General features: G+C 47.0%; 1 protein-coding gene across 2 annotated transcripts in view; it reads left to right on the forward strand.

The window, feature by feature from the left end:
* The window catches only part of INSC (INSC spindle orientation adaptor protein), a 125,677-nt gene that overhangs the window by 25,371 nt on the left and 74,014 nt on the right, over positions 1–26,292 (forward strand). Inside the window, exon 2 of one of the 2 annotated variants that reach the window (XM_082660485.1) lies at positions 10,305–10,405. In XM_082660485.1, coding sequence (XP_082516611.1) covers positions 10,305–10,405 — 101 coding nt within the window. Of the gene's footprint in view, positions 1–10,304; positions 10,406–26,292 lie in introns of those variants that run through there. The other variant, XM_082660486.1, reaches the window with a different exon arrangement.

Raw genomic sequence — 26,292 nt, forward strand, 5'->3', positions numbered from 1 at the left:
TGTTAATTGTTTCTTCATGGCCAATGTTACTGATTATAGAAAATGTCTTAATGTCGTTGTTTGTGCTTATTCAAAGCATGGTCTCTGTGTATGAGGTGTTTATCAAATCTCCTCCATGAGAAGCTTTTCTTCTTCTCAATATGTGTAATATATCCTGCTTTTTAATCCCCTTTAGTGTGAAGCAGCTCTCTGGGCCCGAGGTCTGGGCAGGAAATGGATCTTTACTTAGGCACAAAGATAGATATCATGAGACTTCCTGTGTGACACCTTTAACTTGTCTCCCTGGCTCTAAGTAGTTATGGTATTGTTATTTCACTTGCTCTTATAAGCATCATGCAGGGTACATGATCTTATGTGATTCTTACAACAACCCTGAAAATAGATTCAATTCCCATTTTCCAGATGAAGAGGCTGAATGTCAGAGAGCCCTAGTAAGAGACAAAACTGGGATTGGGATCCCAATCCCGAGATTTTGGATTTCCATAACCTCATCATGCTACTTTCCAGATGTTATTGAGTAACCTCCGGTTTGGAGGATTTGAGAAGGAAATAAAATCCGAGAAGGTCGGACTATCATGGTTGTTGATGTAGCACTATGGCCTGCTCATGGCTTTAGAAGTAAGAGAAAATGACATTTGTGAAACTGCAAAAGAGTGTACCGTCTTCTCTCTTCTGTCCTCTTTCCCAAGGGTATATAGACCCCCCTCAAGCTGGGTCCTCATCATGACTCAGAGAGGGAAGTAGCTTGCCCAGTGTGACCTCTGAGCGTGATTTATGAAACAGGATGTATCCAAATTTTCACCACATTGGAGCTATTCAATTTTCTCTAATGGCCTTTATCTGAGAGTTATGTCTATTCGTGGCAGCCACGACCAGTAAGTCATTAGCTTAAAGTATACTGATTGTTAATTTTAGCATCCTGGGCCCTGGGCCCAGTGAGAGAGGACTCTTGCTTTTGCGAATTGAAGCTAAAGAACATTCGAGCAGTTGGCTGACATTTACATCAGGAAAAGTTAGAAAGAAGGGATAGTTAAAAAGTTAATGAGTAAGGAGCAGTTGACTAGCTGGACATAGTTCAGGAGGTAGCAGAATGGCCTCCATTTGGCTGCCTCTCTACACGTACTGTTTTCACCAGAAGAGAAGTGGAACCAATCTTTATATCAAGCACCCCTGGGTGCCAGGTACTTCACATATGTGATCTTACTGATCTGCCCAGCAGTGCCATGAGGAAGAAACCATCTCTTCCATTTCAACCTTATGATATAGGAATCCCACTTTACAGATGAGGAAACCTACTACCCAAGGTCACACAGCTAATAACTGATGGAGTTGGGATTTGAAACTTGGCAGTCTGCATTCTTAACCAGCAGAGCTCTGGATGGTGGTGGCCCAAAGGCCCAACCAAGTCTCCCTCAGGGGCTGCATACCACCTAAGGTCTTGGAGGTCTGGGGCACCATTTTCTCACTTATGACCCTTAGAAAATCAGCAGCTCAGGGCCAGCTCACAGATGCCAGTAACTGCAGTTTCCTTGTGTGGCTCAGGGCTTGGTGCTCCTCTCATGGGCATGTGGGGTGTCAGAGCCCTGGCGCTGGGAAGGGCCCACCCTGAGTCACAGGATGGGGGCATCCATGGCTTTCCTGGATCCAGGAGCCTGGACCTCCCTACAGGATTGTCTCTCACGCTCCTTCAGGGGAAGCTGCTGGGGGTTGGCTTTGACAAGTTGGAACCATTTGGGGGATGGGTGGTCATGTTAATCAGGGACTGGGACACACGGGCCTCAGCCAGGAAAGCTTGACGGGGCTCTTTTTCCTCCAACCTTTGGGGACTCATGGGCACCTCTGAGTCAACCTGCCTGTCCCATTCCAAGGCTGAGCTGAATCAGACTAGGAATCCCTGGAACTTCCCTGTCCACTGTCCATTCCCCTTTGCTTGGTAATCATAGCAAAGGAGAGAGAGCAGGTGTAATTATCCCTGTTTTACAGATGGGGAACTGTGGCGCCATTGATTTCCTAGGGTAAATCGCTCTGAACCTGGATGGGTCTCTTCAGACTCTTAACAGGCAAAGTCTTCTTTGGATTTCCCATGGGAGGAGTTTATGGGAGTGAGGAGACCTGGGTGCAGGTCCCAGGTGTAGCTCAGCTTACTGTGTGACCTCAAGCAGATTTCTTCCCCTCTCTGAATGTCTCTCTATCTGTTCATGTTGACCTCTCTGTGCTTCAGTTTCCTCATCTGAAAACTGGGGACAATAATAGTAACTTACTTCATAGAGTTATTTTGAGGATTAACTGTAAAGCATTTAGAACAGTGCTTGACACACAGCACCTAATAAGTGTTTCTCCCTCTACTCCTCCTCATTTTTGTATTATTATTATCATTATTATTACAAGGGGGTAATCACTAATGCTTCCTATTAGTTCTAATACTCTAAGATTATGATGTGAGCTCCTCCAGGAAGGCTGCCCGGATTTTGGCTGGCGGCTATGGTCTTACCCCTGTCAAGTTCATGGACATATTTGTGCATATGGGATTCCTATTACTTTCCAGGTAGGGGCTGGAAAGTAGATGTATCCAGTTAATCAAGGAGGAGGCTTGGGATCTTGTCTGTGCTTTACGGAAACTATTCTGGCCCCAGAATTGAGGAGCAGGGCTGAGGTCTGGGTGGGCCCCCTCTACCTGACGCACAGTCCTTCTGGGCTGTCCATCCAGGCTTCTCAGGGCCTGAGGGGACAAGGCTGGCTCTGTGAGCCCTGAGGTCTGTTCTGCCTACTTGCTGGGCTCCTTCGTCTGACAGCTGTGAGGGGCCCTTGGGGCCTCCTCCAGGGAGCCAGCGCTCTCTATATTTCATGAGGCTCCGTCCATTCAGCAGGGCTGGGTGGCAGCTTGCTTGGTTTCTTGCATCTCCCCTGGGAATAAGCGTTTTTAAAGTATCTGATCGCTGCAGGAGGCTGGCCGCCGCAGCTATCAGTACTGAAGTATCTCTGATGACTATTGCCACCCATGGGAGACAGGTCACACAGAGGCCCGGAGAGGGAGTGAGGAAGGAGGCCCGTTGTCGTTACTTCACAAAGCTCATTGCATCCCTCCTTTCCACCCCCAGGACCCCACCTCTCCAGCCCTAGGGACTTCGGTGTCCCCTGGGAGATTGTTAATGAACTCCAGCTGCTGGTCTCATTCCCTGAGGCCCATCCACTCCACTGTTCACCATGGGAACTGAAATTCCACTCTGATTATTTCACTCTCCTGCTCAAACACCTTCAGTGGCTCCCATCATCCACAGGATAGAATCTAAAGAATCAGTTCCTTTCGTATATAGGACTATAGAGGCACCTTCCCTCCAGCCCCTGGGAGAGTCCCTAATACCTGCTCCATTTTCTGGTCTCCTTGCTATGGCTCGCGCTGCTCTCCTGACACTGAATGTCCTTGTCCCATCTTCACCTGGCAAAAGCCCGCCCTGCATTTAAGACTCAGCTCCTCTAAGAAGTCTGGCCTATTCCCCAGATGAAAGTGACCATTACTTTTTCTGTATTTCCATGCCACTGGGATAGCTTTCTCTGAACTCTACCACCAGCCCAGAGGGCTCCAGCCTTCTAGAAACACTTGCAGTTCCCTAACCTTACCATGTTCAGGATTCTGTGCCTTTCACATGCCCTTCCCTCTGCCCGCACATACTTCCTTCCCACCCCTTCTCCTTCCCTTATTCCCACATTCTTCTCTCAGCTTTGGGAGCATGTCCTGAGAAACCTTCCATGACCCCTCCCACCACCTCCCATTCTCACCTACTACTGCTTGGAGGCCCAATGGACCTCCCTTAGCATCCTCTTGGTTACCTGTTGTTGTAGTTTTCATGCAGCTTTGGGACTGTTGGTACGCTTGTCTGTCTGGAGAACCTGATGAGCATGGAGCTGGGGGTAGGGAGGGAGGCTGCCCAGGGGTACCAACAGACAGGGAGGATTGCAAAAACTCAGGAGAGGCAGGTGGCTTTGTCTCATGGATGTTAGGAAGCAGAGCCCTTTCCACGCAGTGTGTATGTTTGCAAAAGGCCCTCCGACCTTTGTCTCACTGAATTCTCTCAACAGTGTGGTGGAAATAGGTACCTTTGTCTCCGGTTTACCAGTGCGGAAGCTGAAGTTCCTTCATCATTAATCATTAGAGAAATGCAAATCAAAGCTACAATGAGATATCATCTCACACCAGTCAGAATGGCCATCACCAAAAAATCTAGAAACAATAAATGCTGGAGAGGGTGTGGAGAAAAGGGAACACTCTTGCACTGCTGGTGGGAATGTGAATTGGTACAGCCACTATGGAGAACAGTATGGAGGTTCCTTAAAAATCTACAACTAGAACTACCATATGACCCAGCAATCCCACTACTGGGCATATACCCTGAGAAAACCATAATTCAAAAAGAGTCATGTACCAAAATGTTCATTGCAGCTCTATTTACAATAGCCAGGACATGGAAACAACCTAAGTGTCCATCATCGGACGAATGGATAAAGAAGATGTGGCACATATATACAATAGAATATTACTCAGCCATAAAAAGAAACGAAATTGAGCTATTTGTAATGAGGTGGATGGACCTAGAGTCTGTCATACAGAGTGAAGTAAGTCAGAAAGCGAAAGACAAATACCGTATGCTAACACATATATATGGAATTTAAGGGAAAAAAATGTCATGAAGAACCTAGGGGTAAGACAGGAATAAAGACACAGACCTACTAGAGAATGGACTTGAGGATATGGGGAGGGGGAAGGGTAAGCTAGGACAAAGTGAGAGAGTGGCATGGACATATATACACTACCAAACGTAAAATAGATAGCTAGTGGGAAGCAGCCACATAGCACAGGGAGATCAGCTCGGTGCTTTGTGACCACCTGGGGGGGGATGGGGAGAATGGGAGGGATACGCAAGAGGGAAGAGATATGGGAACATATTTATATGTATAACTGATTCACTTTGTTATAAAGCAGGAACTAACACACCATTGTAAAGCAATTATACTCCAATAAAGATGTAAAAAAAAAAAAAGAACTCACCTAGTCAATCAACAAGTGTTAATTGATCTGATTGTTATGTACCAGGCACTGTCAGGAAGGGGGTGGGGTGGTGGGAGTGGGGAGGAGATACAGCGGGAGAGCAGGTCAGACCTAGTGCCCACCCCTGGGATGATCCTCAAGGGAGAAAGACGTTAAGCACTAATTTCACAGTGAATTGTTTATAATTGTGATAAATTCCATGGAGGAGAAATAATGAGGGGGTAGGGTATTGTATGATGAGGGACTTGACTGAATCCCTGGGTCAGTGCCTCTCCTACCCTCCCCCCCACCCCCCTTCCCCAGTTCCCATTCTTCTCTCTATTGCTGCTGCTGGAGCTTAACTGCTTCCCACAATATTTGCTGTTCTGCTCCCGTTGACAGCCCTAATGGATTCTGCAGATTAAACAATCCCAGCCCTGCCTTGAGCTGTACTCGGCTTGGCCCATTAGACAACCAGAAGCCGCCCTTGCTCCTGGTTCTAATTGAATAATTTACTGTAAATAGCCTTCATTTCCTCCAGAGCCCAAGCTGGCTCCTTAGCCAAACGGAGGTGAGCAAGGGCTGCCTCTAATGGGATGCAGGAGCAGAAATGAGCAGTTGTCCCAGCAGGCATTGAATTAAATCAGAGACACTTAAGGCTTCAAGTCTTTCTTGAAAATGAGCCACTCCTGGTGGGGAGACACAGCCAAGAGCCCTGCAGAACCCAGGCTGCCAACTCCGGGGTAGGATTTCCAATGAATTAGGAAGGCCCTTGGGCTGGGGGTGGAGGTGATGGAGTTTCCTCTTTCCTGCTCACTCCTGCAGGTGTCCTTTTCACCTCTCTCGTGGGCAAGGTAGCACCTCTGCCTGAGATATATTTCTCAGCTCTTCCTTCCATGAGGAAGTGTACTCCCACTTTGAGGCTAGCACGTGCCAAGTGCATGATATATTACATTGAATTATATTATATTATATTATATTAATCTATAAGGGAGTTTTATGAGTGATCTCATTTAATGTGCATGAGGCTCCTAGGAGGCCGATATAATCAGAGAAACCACATTCATGAGGGTTGATGCTTTTCCCAAGGTCATGTACTTACCAGGCACAGAATCAGGATTTGAATCCAGATCTACCAGACTCCAAAGTTCAAGTTCATTCTGCAATACCAGGGAGGACAGATGGCATGGGGCAGAGGGGTTACCTTGAATTCATTCTTGGTTTCCTGACATGCTGAGCAGTTTTGGAGGGGTTCTACTCTCTCTGCTCAATAGGTTGAGTCTGGCTTAGGGCAGTGGGAGGGGGCAGCCACCCAGCACGCTTGAAACAGGTCTCTCTACAAAGCTGGTGACACTTTATTTATTTATTTATGTTTAACATCTTTATTGGAGTATAATTGCTTTACAATGGTGTGTTAGTTTCTGCTTTATAATAAAGTAAATCAACTATACGTATACATATATCCCCGTATCTCCTCCCTCTTGCGTCTCCCTCCCACCCTCCCCATCCCACCCCTCTAGGTGGTCACAAAGCACCGAGCTGATCTCCCTGTGCTATGTGGCTGCTTCCCACTAGCTATCTATTTTCCATTGTGTAGTGTATATATGTCCATGCCGCTCTGTCACTTCGAAAGCTGGTGACACTTTAGGCTTTAGCTGGGACTGTGGCTTCCCATCCCCTGATCCCTTTAGGACCCATAACTCTGTCCTTACGACTCACCAAAGGAACCAGCCAATGAGCAACTGGAGAGATGCCCCCACTGTCTGTGCCCCTCTTCCTCCCACCATTTGGGTGCAGTGTTTGGATGCTTCATTTTTTGAGCACTGTTCTGTCCTCTGGCTGTGTCACTGAGGTCCGACACTTAATGAAGCTGGAGGACTCATGGCTTCGGAGGTGGGAGCAGTGGGAGGCACTGGTGAGAGGGAAGAGGACTCATCTGTGTGTGAAGGGTAGGGGCTGGGTGTTGCCCCCATGGAATGGAGTCAGGCTTCCAGTTAGCAAATGCTGGACCTGTGTCACTTTTGTTGCGCTTATCACCTTCACCTGCTCCAGCACCTCATCTCCCCTCTGATCATAAAACCTGGATACCAGCCCTCTGTCACCTACTAGCTGTGTGATCTGGGGCAGTGCACGTAGTTCCCCTGAATTTCAGAGGTCTCATCTGCAACAAGGGGATGATGATAGTACTAAATGAGTTAATACTATATGAAGCATTTAGAACAGTGCCTGGCACATAGTACACACTCAAAAGATATTAGCAATTATTATTCTTTGCACTTTTATAACATCAGCCAGATTAGCTCTTGATAGTCCCTATCTCACCTTCCAGATTTTCTGTCTTACCTGTTCCCCATACCCAGTAAATATGAGCTGTGGCTCCTCTGAGAGCTAATCTGATTCACAATCCCAGCTTCAACCATGTAGGTGCACAGTCCCACACTGAGAAAGATGGGGTTTCAGACATCCGGGAGTTTGTCCCATTGAGGGAAAGAGGCATAAATAATACAGTCTGTGCATAGGGCAGTGATACACGTGCAGCCCAGATGTCCCCAGGAGGGCTCTCCAGCCTCTGGGAACACGTGCCATCACATGACCCAAGGTTTTGTTAGCAGGCAGCCTCCACTGGCCTAACTGCTGGGAAGCTGTGGATGACATGGAGGAATGAGGACATCTCAGCCGGATGTTTTAACAAAATCAAGATATATTAGGTTTATTGCATCCCCCTCAGCTGAGAGCCCAGCGGTTGCTAATGAAAAGGAAGAAATTGTTTGAGCGTGATTTGTTCCATCTGGGTTCTAGCCGGCTTCTCCCTGACGGGCTCATAGGCCAGTGATTAGGAATCTGTTCTAGAATTTCGTGGTCACCAAGATGTGTTTCTGGAATCTACCTCTTGGAAAATCAGAATATTCTCCTGCATTCAGGAACCCTTTCTCAGGGTCCCTCAGATACGACTTGATCAGATCCAGGAGGTCCTCCAGTATTCTAGGGTGTGCTCACAGAATCCTAACTTGTTCACACTTTAAAGGGCCTTGGAACTTCCTGTGTCCTTAAACTTTCCTTACTGTCACTTGCCTCAACCTTTTTGCTCTGCCCTCTTTCTTCTCCATGATGAAGATGGAGCTAAAATAAGATCTGCTTGCTCACTGAACTCTGATCACATCAAAGCATTCACTCTGAGAGGGTGGTATTTCCCTTTTTGGTTCTTTCATCAGACTCATTGAAAACGGAACAAATACCTCATCTTGTTGTTTCTAGCTTTTTTCTTTTGTGCCATTCTCTTCAGGCTGCTTACTCACTGGGTTCCAAAAATATACCTTCTCAATAATGAAAATAATGAAAGTAATAAAACTAATTATACTCCTGATGATAAAGAGGCCTCGTGGAGCACTGTTATTGTGCTAGGTGCTTTTTATGCTGTATCTAATTTTATGCATCTCCCCTGGCAAAGCTGACCACAGGACTGAACACAGCGCAGACTCTCAGGACATAATAATAACTATTTATTTAGCTCTCAATCTCGCCTGACACTTCTGCATTCCTGATCTTATGTCATTGTTATAATAGCCCTGTAAAACAGATACTATTATTCTCAGTTGCAGATGAAGAATTAGGGCTCAACATAAATGTATTAAAATTTCATTCCACTCATTATTTCTATAGACATATCTAGTGTTTGCTAAGTGCCCAGCACTTGAAACCAAGTGGTCCCTGCCATCCAGGGTCTCACAGTCTAGTGGCGTCTGCAGAACAGGGAACAGGCAGTGACAGTGAGTCTCTGGAATGATCTAAAGCCTTAGTTTATTCTGGGCTTCTTCCTCCCTGTACTTTTCAGATTCACATTTTTTGTCTTTTGTTCCAAGCATCACAAGGGGTACTTTATGTCCAGCCACATCACTGTTAATTAAAGTCCTCCTCCGTTCTTTTCTCATAAGGGTCACTTTTAATCATAATGTAAGAGTTTAGTTTTTCTGGGCTTGAATTGCTGCCCTCCTCAGCTGTATCCTCCCACAAGTTCAGACTCGTGTTTTCTCTGAATGTCTTGAAATCTGCTGTCCTCAAGCTCAGGATATGACAAGTGACAGACAACCATCTCTTGACTATTGCTTTACCCAGGCAAAGGTGACAGAATCTCCATTTTCCCCAAGGAGGGCTTCTTCACTGGCTTGGAGAAAGAGGTGGCAGAGAGGGAAGAATGGAGATGGGATTTCGAGGCAGGAGACAAACAGGTGGGCAGCTGATTGTATGGAGGAAGAAGAACACTGTTGTCTTGGTCTAACCTAGGAGGCACAGGCAAGCCAAGTGGGTGCTCAGTGCTGGGATTGGAGGCCCCGGAACCTGGATTGCCTTTATCAGTTAGGCTGCTTTTGGGTATACTAAACCAAAATCCTCACTTAGACAAGAAGTTTATACTTTACATACTAGGAAGCCCAGAGATGGGCCAGACTCAGCACTGGTTGATTGAGTGGCTCAGTGATCAAGAATGCAGGTGTTTTTCCTCTGGTGCCTTCTTTCTTCTCCAGCTGGGTCCCCTTTTGATTGCAAGATGGTCTCTAGCAGCAATGGAGCGACGTGCTTCCTTGTTCAGGTCCAATGGGAGAGATACTACCTCATCTTGTGTCTGGCTTGCAGTTAAGGACAAAGTTAACTTTTCCTAGAAGCAATTCTGTCATGGCTCATTGGCTTTAATTGAGTCACATGCCTATTCCTAAACCAATTCCTGGCAGTTTGCGTGAAATTACATCATCTAAAGTGGAATGGATTTGGGGAAGCAACCACCATGCCTATTACAGGGTCACATTTCCCAGGCATAAGCAAAGTGAAGAACCTAGTACTGTCACAGTATATATTGATAGTAAGGGAATTAGCACAGAGAGTTGCCAGATTTAGCTAATAATACAGGATGCCCAGTAAAATGTGAATTTCAGGTAAACTCTAAACGTTTTAAGTATAAGTATGTCCTATGCAATATTTGCTAGTCTATGTGTCCCAATATTTGGTGCAAAGCAAAATGCGTTAGGTACGTTTTGGGCCATGAGACATAAGAAAAGATTCTAGGGGTTCATAGTGGGCTCTAGGGGCTTAGAATCAAGATCAGACCTGAGTACTGCATTGCTTGTGTGAGGATAGTGGAGTATAAACTGGTTGAAACAGCAGAGGAGGGCCAGGGGGCCTTCCCTCCACACCTGAGATGAATCCCTGTGGCCAGGATTTAGAAGAGAAAATGATTGCGCCTCCTCACTCGGGCGGCCCTCGTTGACCCCATTCTGCCTTCTCTCTCCAGGGCCCCGACCGCTGTGGGCAGGCTTTGCTGCAGATTGGCGTCAACATGATGGCGCTGCCTGGAGGCCGCCACCTGGACTCCATCCCCCTGCCGGGTCAGCGGTAAGTCCCACTGCTGTGTCTCAGGGCAAGGCCTGCCCCATCTGGACTCTGGCTGAGGCCTAGCCCCAGGATCCTGAGGTTTGCAGGTGGCCCCTTCTGTCTGTACACTGTGCTGGGGAGGAGGCTTAGGACAAGATATCGGGGATGCCACAGTCACTCAGCAAATACAAATGGAACTGGGCCCTGGGGCACAGAGGAGTCAGCCACATCCTTCTCCAAGGAGCTAGTTTAAGATCCAGGCAGACAATGAAGCAAAGTGTCAAGTGAAGTGTGCTGCTAAGATAGGGGACCCCAGAGGCAGCTGTGGATCCCGCCAGGGCCAGGAGGCTGGAGCCACTGGGGGAAGTGGCCTCTCTGAGCCTCTTGGAAGAGGTCAGCCTACCATTAGGTGGCTTTCTCTCAGAGCACCAGGGACAGGAGTGGGCACAGAGCTGATCCTTGGGAAGCACTTGTTGCCCTGAGCGGCAGTGTGGGGAGGGTGGGGGAGGAGTACACTGAGCAGCAGGTGAGGCCCGGATGATGAGCTGGGAAGGAAAGACCTGAGGCTCTAGAGCTGCCTTCACACAGGTGAAAGGGATGGGGAAGCAGGTGTAGATCTGACATGACTGGTCCTGGAGGCCTGAGACAGAAGCAAAGGTGGAGGCACCAGGGCAGCAAATCTGTGATGACCAACTGTCCCGGTTTGCCTGGGACTGTCCTGATTTTGGCTCTGAGATTCCTGTGTGCCTGGAAACTCCTCGGTCCTGGGCAAACTGGGATGGTTGGTCACTCTAATGCAGGTTTGATCTATGGAGGAACTTTGCAGTTTGAGTGCTCAAGGCTCAAACTTAGCCCTTCATTCCTTGCTCAGACATTTTGACGGGGATGTTTCGAGGCAGCAGAATCCAAGTAGCACTTGCAGGGCTGTTAAATCGTTGTTTTGTTCTGTAGTATTTTGCTTTAAATATATTATGGTACCACTACCACCTAATCTCTACTAACTCCTCACCTGAATTGCAGGGGGTTTCAACTCATTTACATCATGCATTTCTATATTGTTTGTTTGATTTTTGAGTATTATTTTATAATCAGAAAAGAGTGGAACCGTTCTAGATGAAGAGGAATCTTAGTCTTTCCATCACCTGTCCTGCCCAGGTAGTAGGTTGGAAACTGTGTATCCAGATGGGCAGCAGCAGCTGTGGCAATAGGGCTTTGGGACACCTCCACAGAACTCATGGGTGTTGGGATGGTCAGACCAGAGGCTGTGCTGGGGGCTGGGGAAGCTGTCATCACAGGGCTGTTTAGGACGGTGGTTAGGAGTTGGGACCCACTCCACCCAAACTTGATTCTTGGTTCCGCTACTTATTAGCTGTGACCTCGGGCTTCAGTTTATTGATCTATGAAATGGAGATATTTATACTTACCTCGTCGGGTTGTGATGAGACTTTATAAAGATGTATAAAGATATATAAATCACCTGCCTGAAACATAGAAACTGCTCAATCAACGTTAACTTCTTCTTTAAATAAAGAGTAAGTACTGCTCAATCAACGTTAACATCTTTAAATAAAGAGTATGTCCCCGGACTAGAGAATACGGAGCCAAGGTAGGTCACATCCTGGCACTCTTTCAGCCCCTGGGAACCACTGATCTCTCTCTTCCAAGCTCCTCAGAATTTTTAAAGATAAAAGAAAGTTAAATTACATAAAAATGATTTAGGAATCAGATCACTATGCTTTTCGAGTCAGTCAGGACAGGTTTTCTAACTTATATTGTACAGTAAATACCTTGGGAGGAAAACACCAGACTAATATGGTTCCACAAACACTGCAACCTGCAAAAATGTTTGTTTAGAATGTCTTCAACCTTACAGTTCTGTTAGAGCAGGGCAGGCTGCAGAGAGAAGGTGGTATTTCCTTTCATATAGTCATAGCTTGGCATTGCCAGGGCAGACCTCCCCAGGATATTGGGGGAATCGAATCCTGTTAATCCTCTACCACCCTATTAATCGTCTGTGTTCTAGAGGCATGTGCATGAGCTACATTCACAGCGGAGGCTCATGTGTATTTACAGGACGTCAGAGGGGTCCATTTGTCTGATCTGATGCCACATTATGGGCAGACAATAGCAGCCACCTCTACTTTCCTCTTGCTCCAAGCTGTAGCCTCTCTCGTGGGGAACAGCACCGTGGTTATTGTCTCCAGGTAAATAATTAATGCTGGATAATTGACTTTTTGTTGTGTTCCAGTGAGGCTGAATTTCACTCTGGAGTGCCATTGTTCACCTCAATGTACAAAATAAATAAATATGGTCAAGTTGTGTGGGATCATCTCACAGCCTGGGTGAATCCTGTGCGTTAGGCCTTTGGTATTTGAGATCCTTACAGGTAAATAGCATCAAATAGAGCTTTCCTAGGTGCAGGCTCCTGGAAGAGAACAGAGGGCAGGGAGCCACTGAGTCTGAGGCCAGGGGTTGGGATCCTGAGCTGAATTGGCGTGGGCGACAGGAAGGTGTGTGATAGTTCTCTCAACACTGACTGTGTCTGAATCTCCTGGGAGGTCTTCGTATTTAAAAATAATAAAACAGACAAGCCAAAGCACAAAACCCTCCTCTTGGAAACTGTAATGCGGGAACTCTAAGTGGTTGAAAGCATATAGGCCTTGGAATCAGACTTGGGCTCAAATCCCAGCTCCGCTTCCTATCAGCTGTGTGACTTTGGCTGCCGCCTAACCTGTCCGAGCACCAGCTTTATTGTCTGTAACAGGGTGTCAGTCGTAAGTGCTTTTAAAGGTCGTGTAGGTGCTGGGGTCCAGGAAGGAAGGTCTCTCTAGGCCTCAGGGTGCCAACCCACACGTCACCAGGCCATCCCTGTAACACTAACACACCCCTCCTCCCTCCCTCCCTCCGCAGTGGAAACCCTCGCAAGCTCAGGTTCAAATACTTCCCTGGGGGTTCAGGGACTTATTGGTGGGATTGCAGGGGACAGGGCCTCAGCACTCTGGGTAGCAGGAGACTGTGGCTGCTGTGTCTCTAGCTGATCTTTGCTTTCTTCTTGCGTCTCTGGGCTCCCCTCTTTGTGTCTGGTACAGTGATTCCCTCCATTGGCTCTGGGCTGGGTGGTAGTGGTGCTGGGACCCAGACATGGTGGTCCGGGTGTTGCCACCTGTCTGCCTGCTCCCAGGGTTGTGCTTTCTACCATCGCAGCATAGCCCTCATCTTCTGCAGGGATCCTGACGGCCCAGTCCTTTGATTGGACCCTCTCTGTGGAGAGGTTCCTACAGGGTGGGTTGGAGGCCAGTCTGAGGGATGCACACAGGGCCACATCCAGACATGTCCTCCCTCCCTCCCTCCTTCCCTTCCTTCCTTCCTTCCTTCCACTACTTCTCTTACCCACAGATCAAGCTGAGACACTGACATTTTCTCTCTGGTTTCCTGCCAGTGAGGGTGGGAATACTGATGAAAGGACTGGGCTTCACTAACCCCATAACAAAGTTGGCTCACTGTCATCCAGCATTTGCTAAAAGCTGGATGCTTTTACACATAGCAACTCAGTCCTCACGATAGCCCTTGTGTATACTTATTATTATCTCTCTTTTGCTAATGAGGGAGCCATAGTTTAGGTCCTCTGGGAAGCAGCCATTGAGATGGAGTTGAGATTTCAAGATGGTTATTAGGGAGTGCCTTTGGGATCAACACCTGTGGAAGGGAGAGGAAGGAAGCAGGCCTGGGCAGGGGGAGCTGGGGAGCCGTGATGCCTGCTTGATGACGACTCAGCTGACCTCACAGGGACCTTTGGGATCAGAGTTGTTCATTGGCCAGAGTGGCCAGAACCTTCATATCCCACCTTGATCTGTCGTTGGAGTGTGTGGGCAGGCATGACCTCAGGTGAGGTGCCTCTGAGGCAGTATCTGGGGGGGTCCGCCAGCTGGGGACAACAAGTCCTCCCCTGAGGGGGAATCTGAGAGGCACATACAACGTCCATCCCATGAGGAAATGAGGCTTGAGGAGTTAAGTCACCTACTTGTCCAGGACAGGCTGACAAGGATCAGAGCAGAGATACACGTTCCCAGATGGTGCTCGAACAGGAGTGGCGGCCAGCATTCTATCCTGGCTGTCTTTTCCACGACGTTCTCGAGGGCATTGCACAAGCAAATCCTCCACTCATTCAAGTAGTCGTTTATTTACTAGCCTTCCACATAATTTCTCAAAATATGTATTGAGTGCAGATCACGTGCTTTGTGTGGGACTTGTGTGCTTAAGGACATGATTGTGACCAGATACGGCGTGGTCCCTTCCCTTGTGCAACTCACTAATTTATCTCTTGATCAGGCCTGGTTTTGTAGCAAGTATACAACCTGGGGCTTTTATTTGGGGTGTCTCACTGTGAGGGAATCGCTTTCTCACAGTGTTTCTGTTCAGCCTGGAATCTGAAACGAGCCAGGGCTGGATGCAGCTGCAGCTAGTGGCAGGCGGCCTCCTGGGTTGCCCCTGGCCTGCTGGCGAGGACCCGCCCAGCTTCCCTGAGCCAGTGGGGCCGTTGCAGCCCAGCCTGTCTCCAAGTAGATAATGGCTTGCATGTGTACACCCTTGGTCTGTGGCTGGTTTTCTGCTGCTGGGTCGCTTTCTGCGCCTGCGGTGAAATGTGCATACTGTAATTGTCAATGGGATAATTGGATATTTGTCTGTTGTTTAAACCAAAACGAAGGCTAATCAAAGCTAGAATCATATTCCCTTCCTTCTCCCATCTCCCAAGAGAAATCCACAGAAACACAGGGCGTGACCTTGTAAAGGCAGAGGGACGATGATTCAATAGATATTTTTAAGAGGAGAGGTTGGATTTAAATTCCCTTATGGTGCCGGGAACTGGGATCATAGAGGTATCCAATGTTGTTGCTGGAAGTTTCCTCAGAGCTCCCTGCATTATAAGATAGGGAAATTGAGGCCCAGAGAGGGAAATGGAGCTGCCATAATACTCTTCAGGCCCTCTCCTGCCCTTTGGGGAGTCCTGCCTTTCCTGGGCTCTGTTTATTAAGTTTATTCTCCCTCCTAGCCTCCAGCAAATTCTGGCAGCTCTGTGTCCTAGCCCCAGTGGAATCTTCTCATTAGCAATGATCTGTAATAGATATCAATTTCATTCATTCACTCATTCATTTGAATGAAATTTACTTGAGACTAAGAACTTACTCTGGGCCAGGCCTTGAGTAGTACTATAATGAGTTATGTAAATGTCATCCTTCCTACTCAGTAATAAATGTCCTGAGGGCCAAAGTCATTTCTGATTCATATTTGTGCTCCTTTGGTTAAAATGCACACAGAATAAACTCAAAAACTGGTTGTTGAATGAATAAATATTTAATAAACGTTTGAAAAATGACTAACAGCTGAGGAGTTTCAGGTGACTGTGAGAAATTTAATTCCATAGCTTGGATTTTGTTCCTTTCTCCAAGACACTCACCTGTCTGTCTCCAGCAAGCTATTCTCATTCTTTATGGTGGAAAAGTGCCGCTTGGAGGGAAAGGATAAGCTAGAGTTTTACCTTGATTAATTTAAATACTGTTTCTGAATGGAAGTCAAAGATTTAAGTGGTTGAAGGAGTCAGACAGTTGGAGAGACATTTATTTTCTTCTAAAGAGTAGCGATTTAGGGCTTCCCTGGTGGCGCAGTGGTTGAGAGTCCGCCTGCCGATGTAGGGGACACGGATTCGTGCCCCGGTCTGGGAAGATCCCACATGCCGCGGAGCGGCTGGGACCGTGAGCCATGGCCGCTGAGCCTGTGCGTCTGGAGCCTGTGCTCCGCAACGGGAGAGGCCACAGCAGTGAGAGGCCCGCGTACCGCAAAAAAAAAAAAAGAATAGCGATTCAGAAATATTTTTAATCTTTGGTTTTAATTCACTGGAAAAAAATGTCACTGCAATTTCATCATTAAATGTCTTACAGGAGAGCACACTGTAGTGGGAGCAGCAACCAGGGACCAGAGGCTGGCCTTCCTTCCATCCTGTCTTCCTTCCTCTCTTCCTTCCTTCCCAGCCCTGGCTCTATGCTAACCTGCTGTGTGTTCTCAGACAATCCTTTTCCCTTTCTGAGCCTCAGTTTCTTAATCTGAGAATGAGGAGGTAGGCAAAAGTTTCCCCAGGGACCCTTTTAGCTCTAACTTCTAGAAGTCTGTGAGTGAGTATTGGATCGTCTTCCCTTTTCTGGACAAAAGTAGCCCACTTTAGTGCCTCAAGGATATGAAAGAATCTCATTGACCAAAACAAACAGGGTCTTATTCCTTCCAACGAAAGTCATGAAGAGGTTTAGTGTTGGCCTTGTAGCTGGGATGGAAACTGTAAGACATTTTAGTTTGGGAGCCCCTTCCAGCATCTGAGGGTGTGCCCTGTTCAGGTTTTATGGAAGCCCTGTGGTACAGCCTGGAGAAGTGCTCTTCTCCAGGGGAGAGGGTAGTGCACCCTGCTTTGCTAGGTTATAATATAGATAAATCCATGAAACCTAGCACTCCAACATGCTTCTTGATTTGAAGTTCTTATTTTTGACTGAATTCATTCCACCCCTCTGACTACTCTTAGCAACTTGCCGTCTTCCCAACATGTGGTTCCTCGCCTCCACTGTTCTGCACATGCTGTTTCTTCTGTCTGAAATCCTACCATCTTCCAACTCTGCTTCTTCTCCTGGTGAACTTGAAGGCGTCCTTCCAAGCGCTGGCGTGGGAAGCTTTCTCAGATACCCTAGTTTGAGATGAACATCCTTTCTGTGCTCTCAAAATTCTTTCTCCTTACTTCAAAACGCCATAGGGAGCATACCGAACCATAATTGCTTATTTACAGTCATTCATTTATTCATTCAGTAAATGTTTATTGAGTGCCTATGATGTGCCAGGTGCTGTGCTAGGTGGAGAGATTATGTCTCACTGTAATAGAAGGTCCTGCCCTCTTGGAGATCATATTCTTACCATCTCTCCTTTATAATCCCAACACCTAGCCCAATACCTTGGCCCACTGGGGTACTCGGTAAAGTTTGGAGGCCATTACCAAGTGTTCTTGGCATAGAAATGTATTCTTACAGAAGGCTCTCCACTTCACACAGCAGGTGGAATAGAATAAGGCAGAGAAATCCAAATTCCAGATTTTGAAGGAATAATTAAAGTTTCATTCTGAGTGAAAAGTAGTTAAAATGAACCAACAAGAATGTAGGCAGAGATTTCCTTAAACTAATGACCCCCAGTGTTTTGGGGAACTCTGGATGCCAGGCCAGCAGGCTTATCTGGCAATGAGGAACTGGTATCAGCAACTGGGGACCAGGACATGTGTCTGCTGAACTGGGAAGAATTGTTCCCTTTGGCATCCGAAGGGTCAGACATAGTTACCTTCCCCCAGTGATGGGCTTTGAAGAATGAGGAGGGCAATCTAAGTGGCAAGAGCCGAGGCAGGGACAGTGAAGCGGGTGGGGAGACCCTTCGCAGCCAGAGTCCTGAGAGGGTCCCTCCGCACTCTGCACGGTCTCCCTGGCTTCCTGTTCTGGCAGTACTTCTGGTGCAAACTCGTCAGAGATCTGTGATGATGGGGCCAGTGGGCCAGTAGTTCTGTCCTGAATTTAAATAACACACACCCTACTCTCTCCCCAAAAGAAATAAGGCAAGAGTTTGAAAAATGACTAGGCATACTGTAGTATACAGTCTTTAAATGATCACCATCTTTAAAAAGGCATTGATAATCACATCAGGGAAGTCCAGCATAGGAGAAAGAGCCCCAGCTATGGATTTGAGGGTGTGAATATCAGCTAAATTGCTGAAGACCATTAAAGAACACAGCATTTAGGGAAGACCAAGGTTCTGGTCTCAGACTGCATAGATTCTTGTTTCCACTTATCTACCACGAGACCTTGGCCAGGTCACTTCACCTCCCAAATCTCAGTTATGTGACCCTCGTGGGATTGTTTTGAGGGTTAAGTAAGCATTAAGATTGGTTCTAGCATTTAGCACAGTGTCCAGAAAGTAATAAGCACTCAATCAATTTTAACTTTATTATGACTATTAACAATGAGGTCTTAGACAAGTTAAGTAATGCCTCTAAGCCTCAGTTTCTACATCTGTAAAATGGGTTGGTAATCGCCAACCATCAAACCACTGTGAGGGCTGAAGGAGAGAGTTCTTGGTGCCCAGAGGTGCTCTATTGTTTGTAATTCTCCCTGCTTGCTGTGTGGGTAGTTAATTCCTTCTGATTTTAGACATATTTTAGGAAGCCCATTTTTTTCATACTGTAATGCCTTAGTATAAGACTATGCTCCTCCCTTCCCCCACCCCAACTCCACCCTGGATAATTCCAGCTTAAAATAATTTATCCAACCAGTATCCTGGTATGTGAAGATGATTGTGGTTACATCTGGCTTTGTGTTTGGAAGCTGCCAGGCTCCAGAAAACCCAGATTTGGGGGCTTATTCACCTCCTTCCAGATGTCCAGGAAAGCCACCATCAGGGAGCAAGGAGCAGGGTGACTTGGGGAGTAGACATCTACTTCTCTCAGGGGCTCTTCCAGATACTGGACAGGGCTCCTGTGAGCCCCATTCACTGTTTGGGATGCCCTCCCTGCCCCACAGGCAAGGGGGCATCTTCCCAGCATCAGGCTCAGATTCCAGCTCACTGTGGAAATGGAGGAAATCCAACCCTGGTCCTGGCCCCTGGCCCCTCCAGCTCCTTGGCTGGAGACCCTACAGGCTCCTCACTGTGGTGGTTTCCACCGTGAAGGGTGTGTGACTCATTGCCAGTCCATCTGCTTTGACCTCAGTTTTCAATTCCTTCCTTTGTATGAGAGATCAGATCATCTGTACTCGCAATGGAAAGATTTCACGTATAGTGAGATGGCAGCTCCAAGTTCACGGCTGAGGATGGTTGAACCACTGGGAGTTGCGAGGTGGAGGGACAGCGGGCAGAGCCTGCTGCACAGCAAGAGCTGCCCTGTTTAACCAGATTTTTTATGTTGGGGTCAACCAGCAAATGCAGTAGGAAAGGTGGAGCCCTGAGAACCAGAGAGCTAATGACAGAGAACCTGATGAGCTATGCAATTATGGGATGCTCAGCACTGACGCAGTCCAAACCGTAAGAAGCCACAGTCCCCGGGCTCCAAAATTGAGAAGAACATCTCATTATGTGGCGGCACAGTGACGGCGGCTGGGAGTGGACCGGCTTGTGGCAGGGCTGTGCCGGCTTCACCAGGCCTGCTCTCCTCTCTGGGAAGGTGTGGGGCCTCTTTGAGGGACCCTTCTGTAGGGTCTAGACCCCACTTCTGCCATGACCTCGCGTATCCCACTTGTCATCGTGCAACACCATGAAACCAAGCAAAATGAAAACTAACTCCTACCTGGATGGGTTTCCTGTCTCAGTCAGGGCAGCACCAGTCACACAGACCAGAGGCTGAGGAGGCAGCCTTGCTCCTTTCCCTCCTTCACCCTTGTATCTTCTCATCTCCCTCCCAGACCATTCACTTCTTCCCAGGTCACTGCCTTAGTTCAGCCTTCTGTCCTCTCTCTGCTGTATAACCATCATTTCCCGACAGGTCACCCTCCTGTATGGTATTTAACTCACTCCAGTCCATTTTCTACTGAGTCTCTGCACAGTTGTGTCACCGCCCTGCTCTAAAATGTTTTGAGTGTCTCTAAATTGCCTTCAGGATTAAACCCAAATCCCTAATCATGGTATTCAAGGTCTTTGATCAACTGGTCCCTGTCTCTCTCCTTAGGCCCCTTCCTGGCCACCCCTCATAGGCCCCTGATGCTTGATTCCAGTGAAACTTCTGGTCGTATTACTATTTTTATGTCTCTAGGCAGTTTTGCATTTATGTGGAAGTCCTTCTGTCCTTGTCGTCCTGGCCAACTCCTCTCCTCTAAGAACCAGGGCAAATGTCATTTCCTTTGTGTACATATTCCCAGGCGAAGTCAGGCCCTCTGTCTCCTATGATCCCAGACTCTCCTGCTCACAGCTTCTTGCTGCCAGTGTGGTGTTTAGTTGATGCGAGGAGAGGCTCTGGGCTCTAGAGCATGGGTCTGAGTGATGGTTCCACCACTTACCCACCCTGTGACCTCTCCCAACAGAAGTCTCCTTGTCTGTAAATGGGGGCAATAACAGTCTTCTCTCCCAGGGCTGTGGGGAGGATTAAGGAGTAATATATTGAGAGGGCTTAGAACACTGCCTGGATCATTGCTGGAACTCAACACATCAGCTACTGTTATAACTGTGACCAGATTGGATTCTTGGTGCTTTCTTGCCTGTTCAGGGTCTTGCCTGAGCTGTGTGAGCACTGGGACTTTCTCCTGTTCAGGTTTGTCCTCAGCTTCTAGAACAGGCTGGCGCTGAGAATGCACACAGAAAACACCAGGACATCAGGATGCATGTACTGGCTGCAGGACCTGGTGGGACAGGCAGCTGCTTCTGGCCTCTGCATCTGGGGCTCTTTTGAAGCCAAATCTTAAGGATGCCTGGAGTCCGCCCACAACTGGGGATAGAGGACTCTTGGTCAGAGCCTGAGGCTGGGGATAGAGTGAGAGTGTGGTAGAGGAAGGGGGTCCAAGTGCTGGGGGCTGGAGGCTGGTGGAGTCTATGGCAACGGTGTAGACCTGCTCTTGGAAACCCTCTAGTGGTTACTTCTGGACTCTCACCTGCCTTTTCCAGAATCCCGCAGAGGTACCAGGATGGCAGCTGACATGTAGGATATGTGAATTCTCCTAAATGTTCCACTTTGGCAAATGAAAATACTCTCCTTGAAGTAAAGAGGAAAGACCCTCTTTAGACCCTCTTTAGACCCTCTTTAGAGGGTCTTAGAGTAAACCCTCTTTAGTCTACACATCAGGTCCTGTGTTACAGCCGTGAAACTTGAAGACAAGCAACGACTCAGCTCAGGCATGTGAGAATGCATTTATATCTTTACCTGACAGTATTAAACACGCCATCTGGACAGAGCACGGCCTTTCATAATGCAGTTTAGAGTGGCATTTAAGGACATGGGGTCTAGAGTCTGATGGGCTGGGTTCCGAGCCAAACTTTGCCACTTACAAGCTGGGTGATATCAGAGAGTTCACGTAAGCCTCTCTAAGCTTCAGTTTCCTCATTTGTAAAGATAAGATGATGATAGTGCCCTGCTCTCAGGGTCACTGTGAGAACTGCATGAAGCCATCTCCTTGGTAGTTGGCACAGGGCTCAGCCTCAATAAATGTTAGCAGTAATGATTATGGAGCTTATCACAATAACCCGATGAGACGGTACGGCGGTACAGGTCATTGTTATTCCCATTTGATAGATTTTTAAACTTAATTCAGTTCCATAAATAGACACTGAGCATTTTCACTGTATTGGGCCCAGTGCGAGGGGAAGGATGCAGGGTAGGCCTGGTAGAGAGAAGCCCTGCCCTGCTTATGGTCTAGCAGATAAACAGGTAGTTAAATAATTGAGACCTGTGTCATGATGGGGGAAAGACAGGGTGCTCCAGACACATGGGACACATGGGACATAAGCTCATCTAGGAGTCAGAGACACCTACTTCAGGAGAGACATTTAGTCCAAGATTCCAAGGATACGTAGGCATCAGCAAGGTGAAGAGGAGATGGGGAGAGAGGGATCAGCATGTGAAAAGGCTGGGAGGCTGGAAGTCTCAGCAGAGGCGCTTGAAAGAACTTGGTGAGGCTGAGACAATGGTTTGGGAATGAGGAGGTCAGGGAACTGAGGCTCAGAGAGGGCAAGCGTCACATGCAAGGGCACACAGCTATTAAGAGGTGAAAGTGGGATGAGGCCAGAGTGATGGATCCGCATCAGGTGTTCTTACTGTGAGTAGCATCACGCCGGCTCTCATATGTATACTGACAATGCACGTACACACATGTATCCTTTTTAGAGTTTCAAAAGTAAGTTTTTCCTGAGTTAAGGGAAGGCCAGGGAGTACTAATTGTGTCTTCAAAATGCCAGAGTTTGATAAAGTTAACAAGAGGGGTTGCTCCTGAGTCATCAGAGAGGAGGCAGCTGTGAAATGTGTGCATGAAATTGGCTCCCTGGACTGGAAACAGTCACCTAGAGCCAAATTCATGTTCCCTGTCCTGAAACAGAAACGACAGCACACTCATGCGTGCCGGAAAGTCTGGGGAGGTAGTGAAGGCACAGGCTCTGGAGGCAGGCTGACCTGGATTGAGATCTAGACCCAGTCATTGATGACCTGCAGGGAGCTTTCTGAGCCTCACTTTTTCCTGTAAGACGGGGGATAATCAATAGCATTCTGTAACTGCAAGACAGATACTGCATGGGCAAGCGCTTGATATGTGTCCGGCAAGCAGAAGGTACTCAAAAAATATTTCCTTTATAGCATGCTTGGAACTATGCTAGATTTTTAAAATATTGATTTGTTAGAGACTCCAAATCTCTTCCCTACCTTCAAGTCCTTCTATAGATTGCTGGAAGCCAAAACCTGGAGACAGGACAGAACAAAGTGACTATGATGCCAGTATCCATATCCCCTTCATAAATGACTCGCAGGTATTAGCTTCGAGGTGTATTCGTGGGCCAGCACTCCTGGGAATATCTGAAAAGCAGGATCAACTCTCTTACCGTGTTATACAGGACCGTTCAATTAACCGAAAATGTTATGGAACACATATGTCAAAAGGGCTAGGATGAATAATGAAAATGGGGATTTCTGGGGAGTGATCTGAAAACTCTTTCCAGTGCTGCAGCTTGGAGCAGAGGGTCACTGCAGGGAACACGGAGAGACAGAGGCCATCCCCAGCACAATAGGTGATGCAGGAAACATCGTGCAGATTCATCGAAGGAGAGATTACTTCCTTCCTGGTTCTGGCATTGCATGCATGGGTCAGCCACAAGTTAGGGGCAAGGCTGCTGTGAGCTGTCCAACACCATATGCTGGGGAAGGCTCCACCCTTAAAATGTGAGCTAGGAGTGGTTAGGGACAGAGATGGAGAATTGTCTGCCCCTTTCACAAAAGCCTCAACACGAAAAAGGCCTGTAATGCAGCTCAACGTGGCTCAGGAGCAGGGCAATGAAAACACTGGAAGATTTGAACGTGATCAGAGAAGCAACATTTCCTTTGGTCTCAGCTGGCTGGGTTTCACCAGTTCACCAGTGCCTTAGTGAAGAGAGGTGGGAAGTTAATTTCCTAACCTTACTGTAAATTATTTACAGCTTGTTGCATAAATAATTATGCTTACATTAACTGTTCAATAAACAGTTTATAGTTCACCGCATAGCAGAGGTTAAGTCAGTCTAAATTCATTATGTGTGGTTTTTATAAAGCCCTTAGTGAGAGAGCCTTCCAGGTTGGGTTGTAGAACGGCGTAGGGGCCAGGTGGACCCAGCTGATGACAAGGATCCTCGGATGTCTCGGGAGGAATCCTGCTGTTTACTCAGAGTGAAACCCCAGAGGGCTTGCAGTGGCTTTCAGGGCCCTCTAGGATCTAGCCTGAGTCCCTTCTCACTCCTACTGATCTTTCCCTTGCTCCACTCCATTCTGGCCGTGCTTACCTCTGTACTGTTTCTCCAGCGCCCAGGCTTACTCCCACAGGAGGCCTTTGCACCATCTTTTCCCTCTGCCCCGAAAGCACCCGTACATCAGCATGGTTGGTTTTCTCTGAAGCATTCCCTCTCAGCTTACCTTCTCAATGAGTCCTACCCTGACCCACTATTTGAAGTGGCTCTTCCCTCCCTGCCTCTCACATGAACAGTCTTGTCCCCACTTATTCTAACTCTTCTTTTGAATGGAAATTATCTGGTTTTAACATACTAGGCACTGTTAAATCGATTACGTTTATTACTATTGTCTGTTTTCCCTGCTGTAATGTACCTTTCATGGGGCAGGGCTGTTTGTTGGCTGTGTTCACTCTGTATCCCAAGCAGCTGGAACAGTTCCCGGCACAAAGTAGGCACTAAGGAAATACTGACTGAATGAATATTCAGGGTGGAATGTGTGAGGGTATGTGGGTCACACACTCTGCGTGCAGTCTGGGAGGGCCTGGAAGTTTGGGGAATGAAGTTCGATGGGAGGGCAGTCCAGTGAGAGGGATGGGCCTTCTTCAAAAGAAGAGACAGTCGTCCCATCAGACTCAACAAGTCTCAAGCTGAACCCGCCTTCCTGTTTTCTGAACTGGTTTCTCCTGTCCATTCATCTGCTTGAGTCAAAAATTTGGGTCACATCTTTGACTAGTCCCTGTTGTTCATCTTGCATCTGAATTGGTATTCAAGTCCTATCGATTTTATCTTAATTATTCTTGAGTGATTGTCTTCCAACACCACTGCTGCCACACAAATCAGGACTCCTCATCTTATTCTTGAACGTCATTTGGCTAAATATAATATCCTTGGTTTCTTTTCATATCGAATATTTTAAATATGTTACTGTACTTTTTTTCTGGTATAAAGGATTGCTCTAAGAAAGTTATCAGAGCATAATTTCCTGTCCCTTATAAATAACGTGCACTTTTTTTTTTTTTTTTTTGCGGTACGCGGGCCTCCCACCACCGTGGCCTCTCCTGTTGCGGAGCACAGGCTCCGGACGCGCAGGCTCAGCGGCCACGGCTCACGGGCCCAGCCGCCCCGCGGCACGCGGGACCCTCCCAGACCGGGGCACAAACCCGTGCCCCCTGCACCGGCAGGCCGACTCCCAACCACTGCGCCACCAGGGAAGCCCTCTTTTTTTCTTTTAAAAGTCCAATAATCTTACTAGAATACACCTTGTATGCTTGTTTCCATATAGGTAGTATACTCGGTATATATCATTTTTCTTAAAAATTTAAACTCATTTGATAATGGTTGTTGAAATATTGAAACAGTAATTTATAGTTTCCTTCTGTTTTTGAGTACATTCTCTTGGCATTATCTCATCGTAGCAATATTATTCTGCTCTTTATTCTCTTTCTAAAATAACTATGCATGGGATGATACTTTAATAAATTTTTTTTGCTCATTTGTATGTGAAATTAGTTTCCATAAACTTTTAGAGGGAAGTAGGGCTCAGGAAATCTGTTCTAACTTCATAGAGCTCCGTCTTCTTTTGCTTTTGTGTAGGGTTCAAAAATATAGTGATCTGCTTTCTAAGGTTCCTAGCTCTGTTCTGCCCCTCACATTGGTCTGAACTCTCTTCCTTCTGTCTCTATTATCTCTGTCCTTCTCAATTTCGATTTTACTCCCAAAAGTTTCTTCTTAAGGTGGTGTTTTGTTGTAGAAGAGATTCCTGTTGGGTCAGTTTTGAGAGTTCAGAGTACGTGCCTTGCACTCACCTCATTGGAGAGGCAAACCCCTTCTAATTTCAGTTATTATTCTCAAATCGTCACACTGTGCTTTCCAGTAAATACCCAGTGGCTACATTGGGGTTCTCCTTTCCCATGTTCTCCAGATGCCACCTTATTCTTTCCTTCTTCTTCCTCTCATACAGATGATACCGAGCAGTCTTGTACCTGCAGGTGGTTTGCCCCCTCCCGCCCCACGCTTGTATTTTGAGGTTTGTAGGAATGCTTTATCATCTAGCTTTGCTGTAAATATTATCCATGGGGTTTGGACCTTGTTATCTAGTTGCTCTGTCAGTTTTTATATGGGAAATTGGAGTGATTGATAAACTATGCTGCCACTACTGTCATCTTTCCAGAATTCTTCCTTATTTCTCTCACGTTTAAGTAACTAAGTTCTGATGTTACCAGCTGCTTTAATTCAAATCACTCCAGAAATAACTAACACATGCAATATTGCCTATCAGGCATTATTCTAAGCAAATATTTACAAACGTTTGTATACATATGTATGTGTGTGAATATATATATTCATATATTCACTTCATTTAATAATCACAAAAAGCCTAGGAGTTAGGTACTATTATCATTCCCTTTTGCCATTGAGGAAGAGGAAACTGAAATACAAAGAGGCTTTCCCAA

The sequence above is a fragment of the Grampus griseus genome, assembly GCF_964374135.1.
Source record: "Grampus griseus genome assembly, chromosome: 8".
Lineage (NCBI taxonomy): Eukaryota > Metazoa > Chordata > Mammalia > Artiodactyla > Delphinidae > Grampus > Grampus griseus.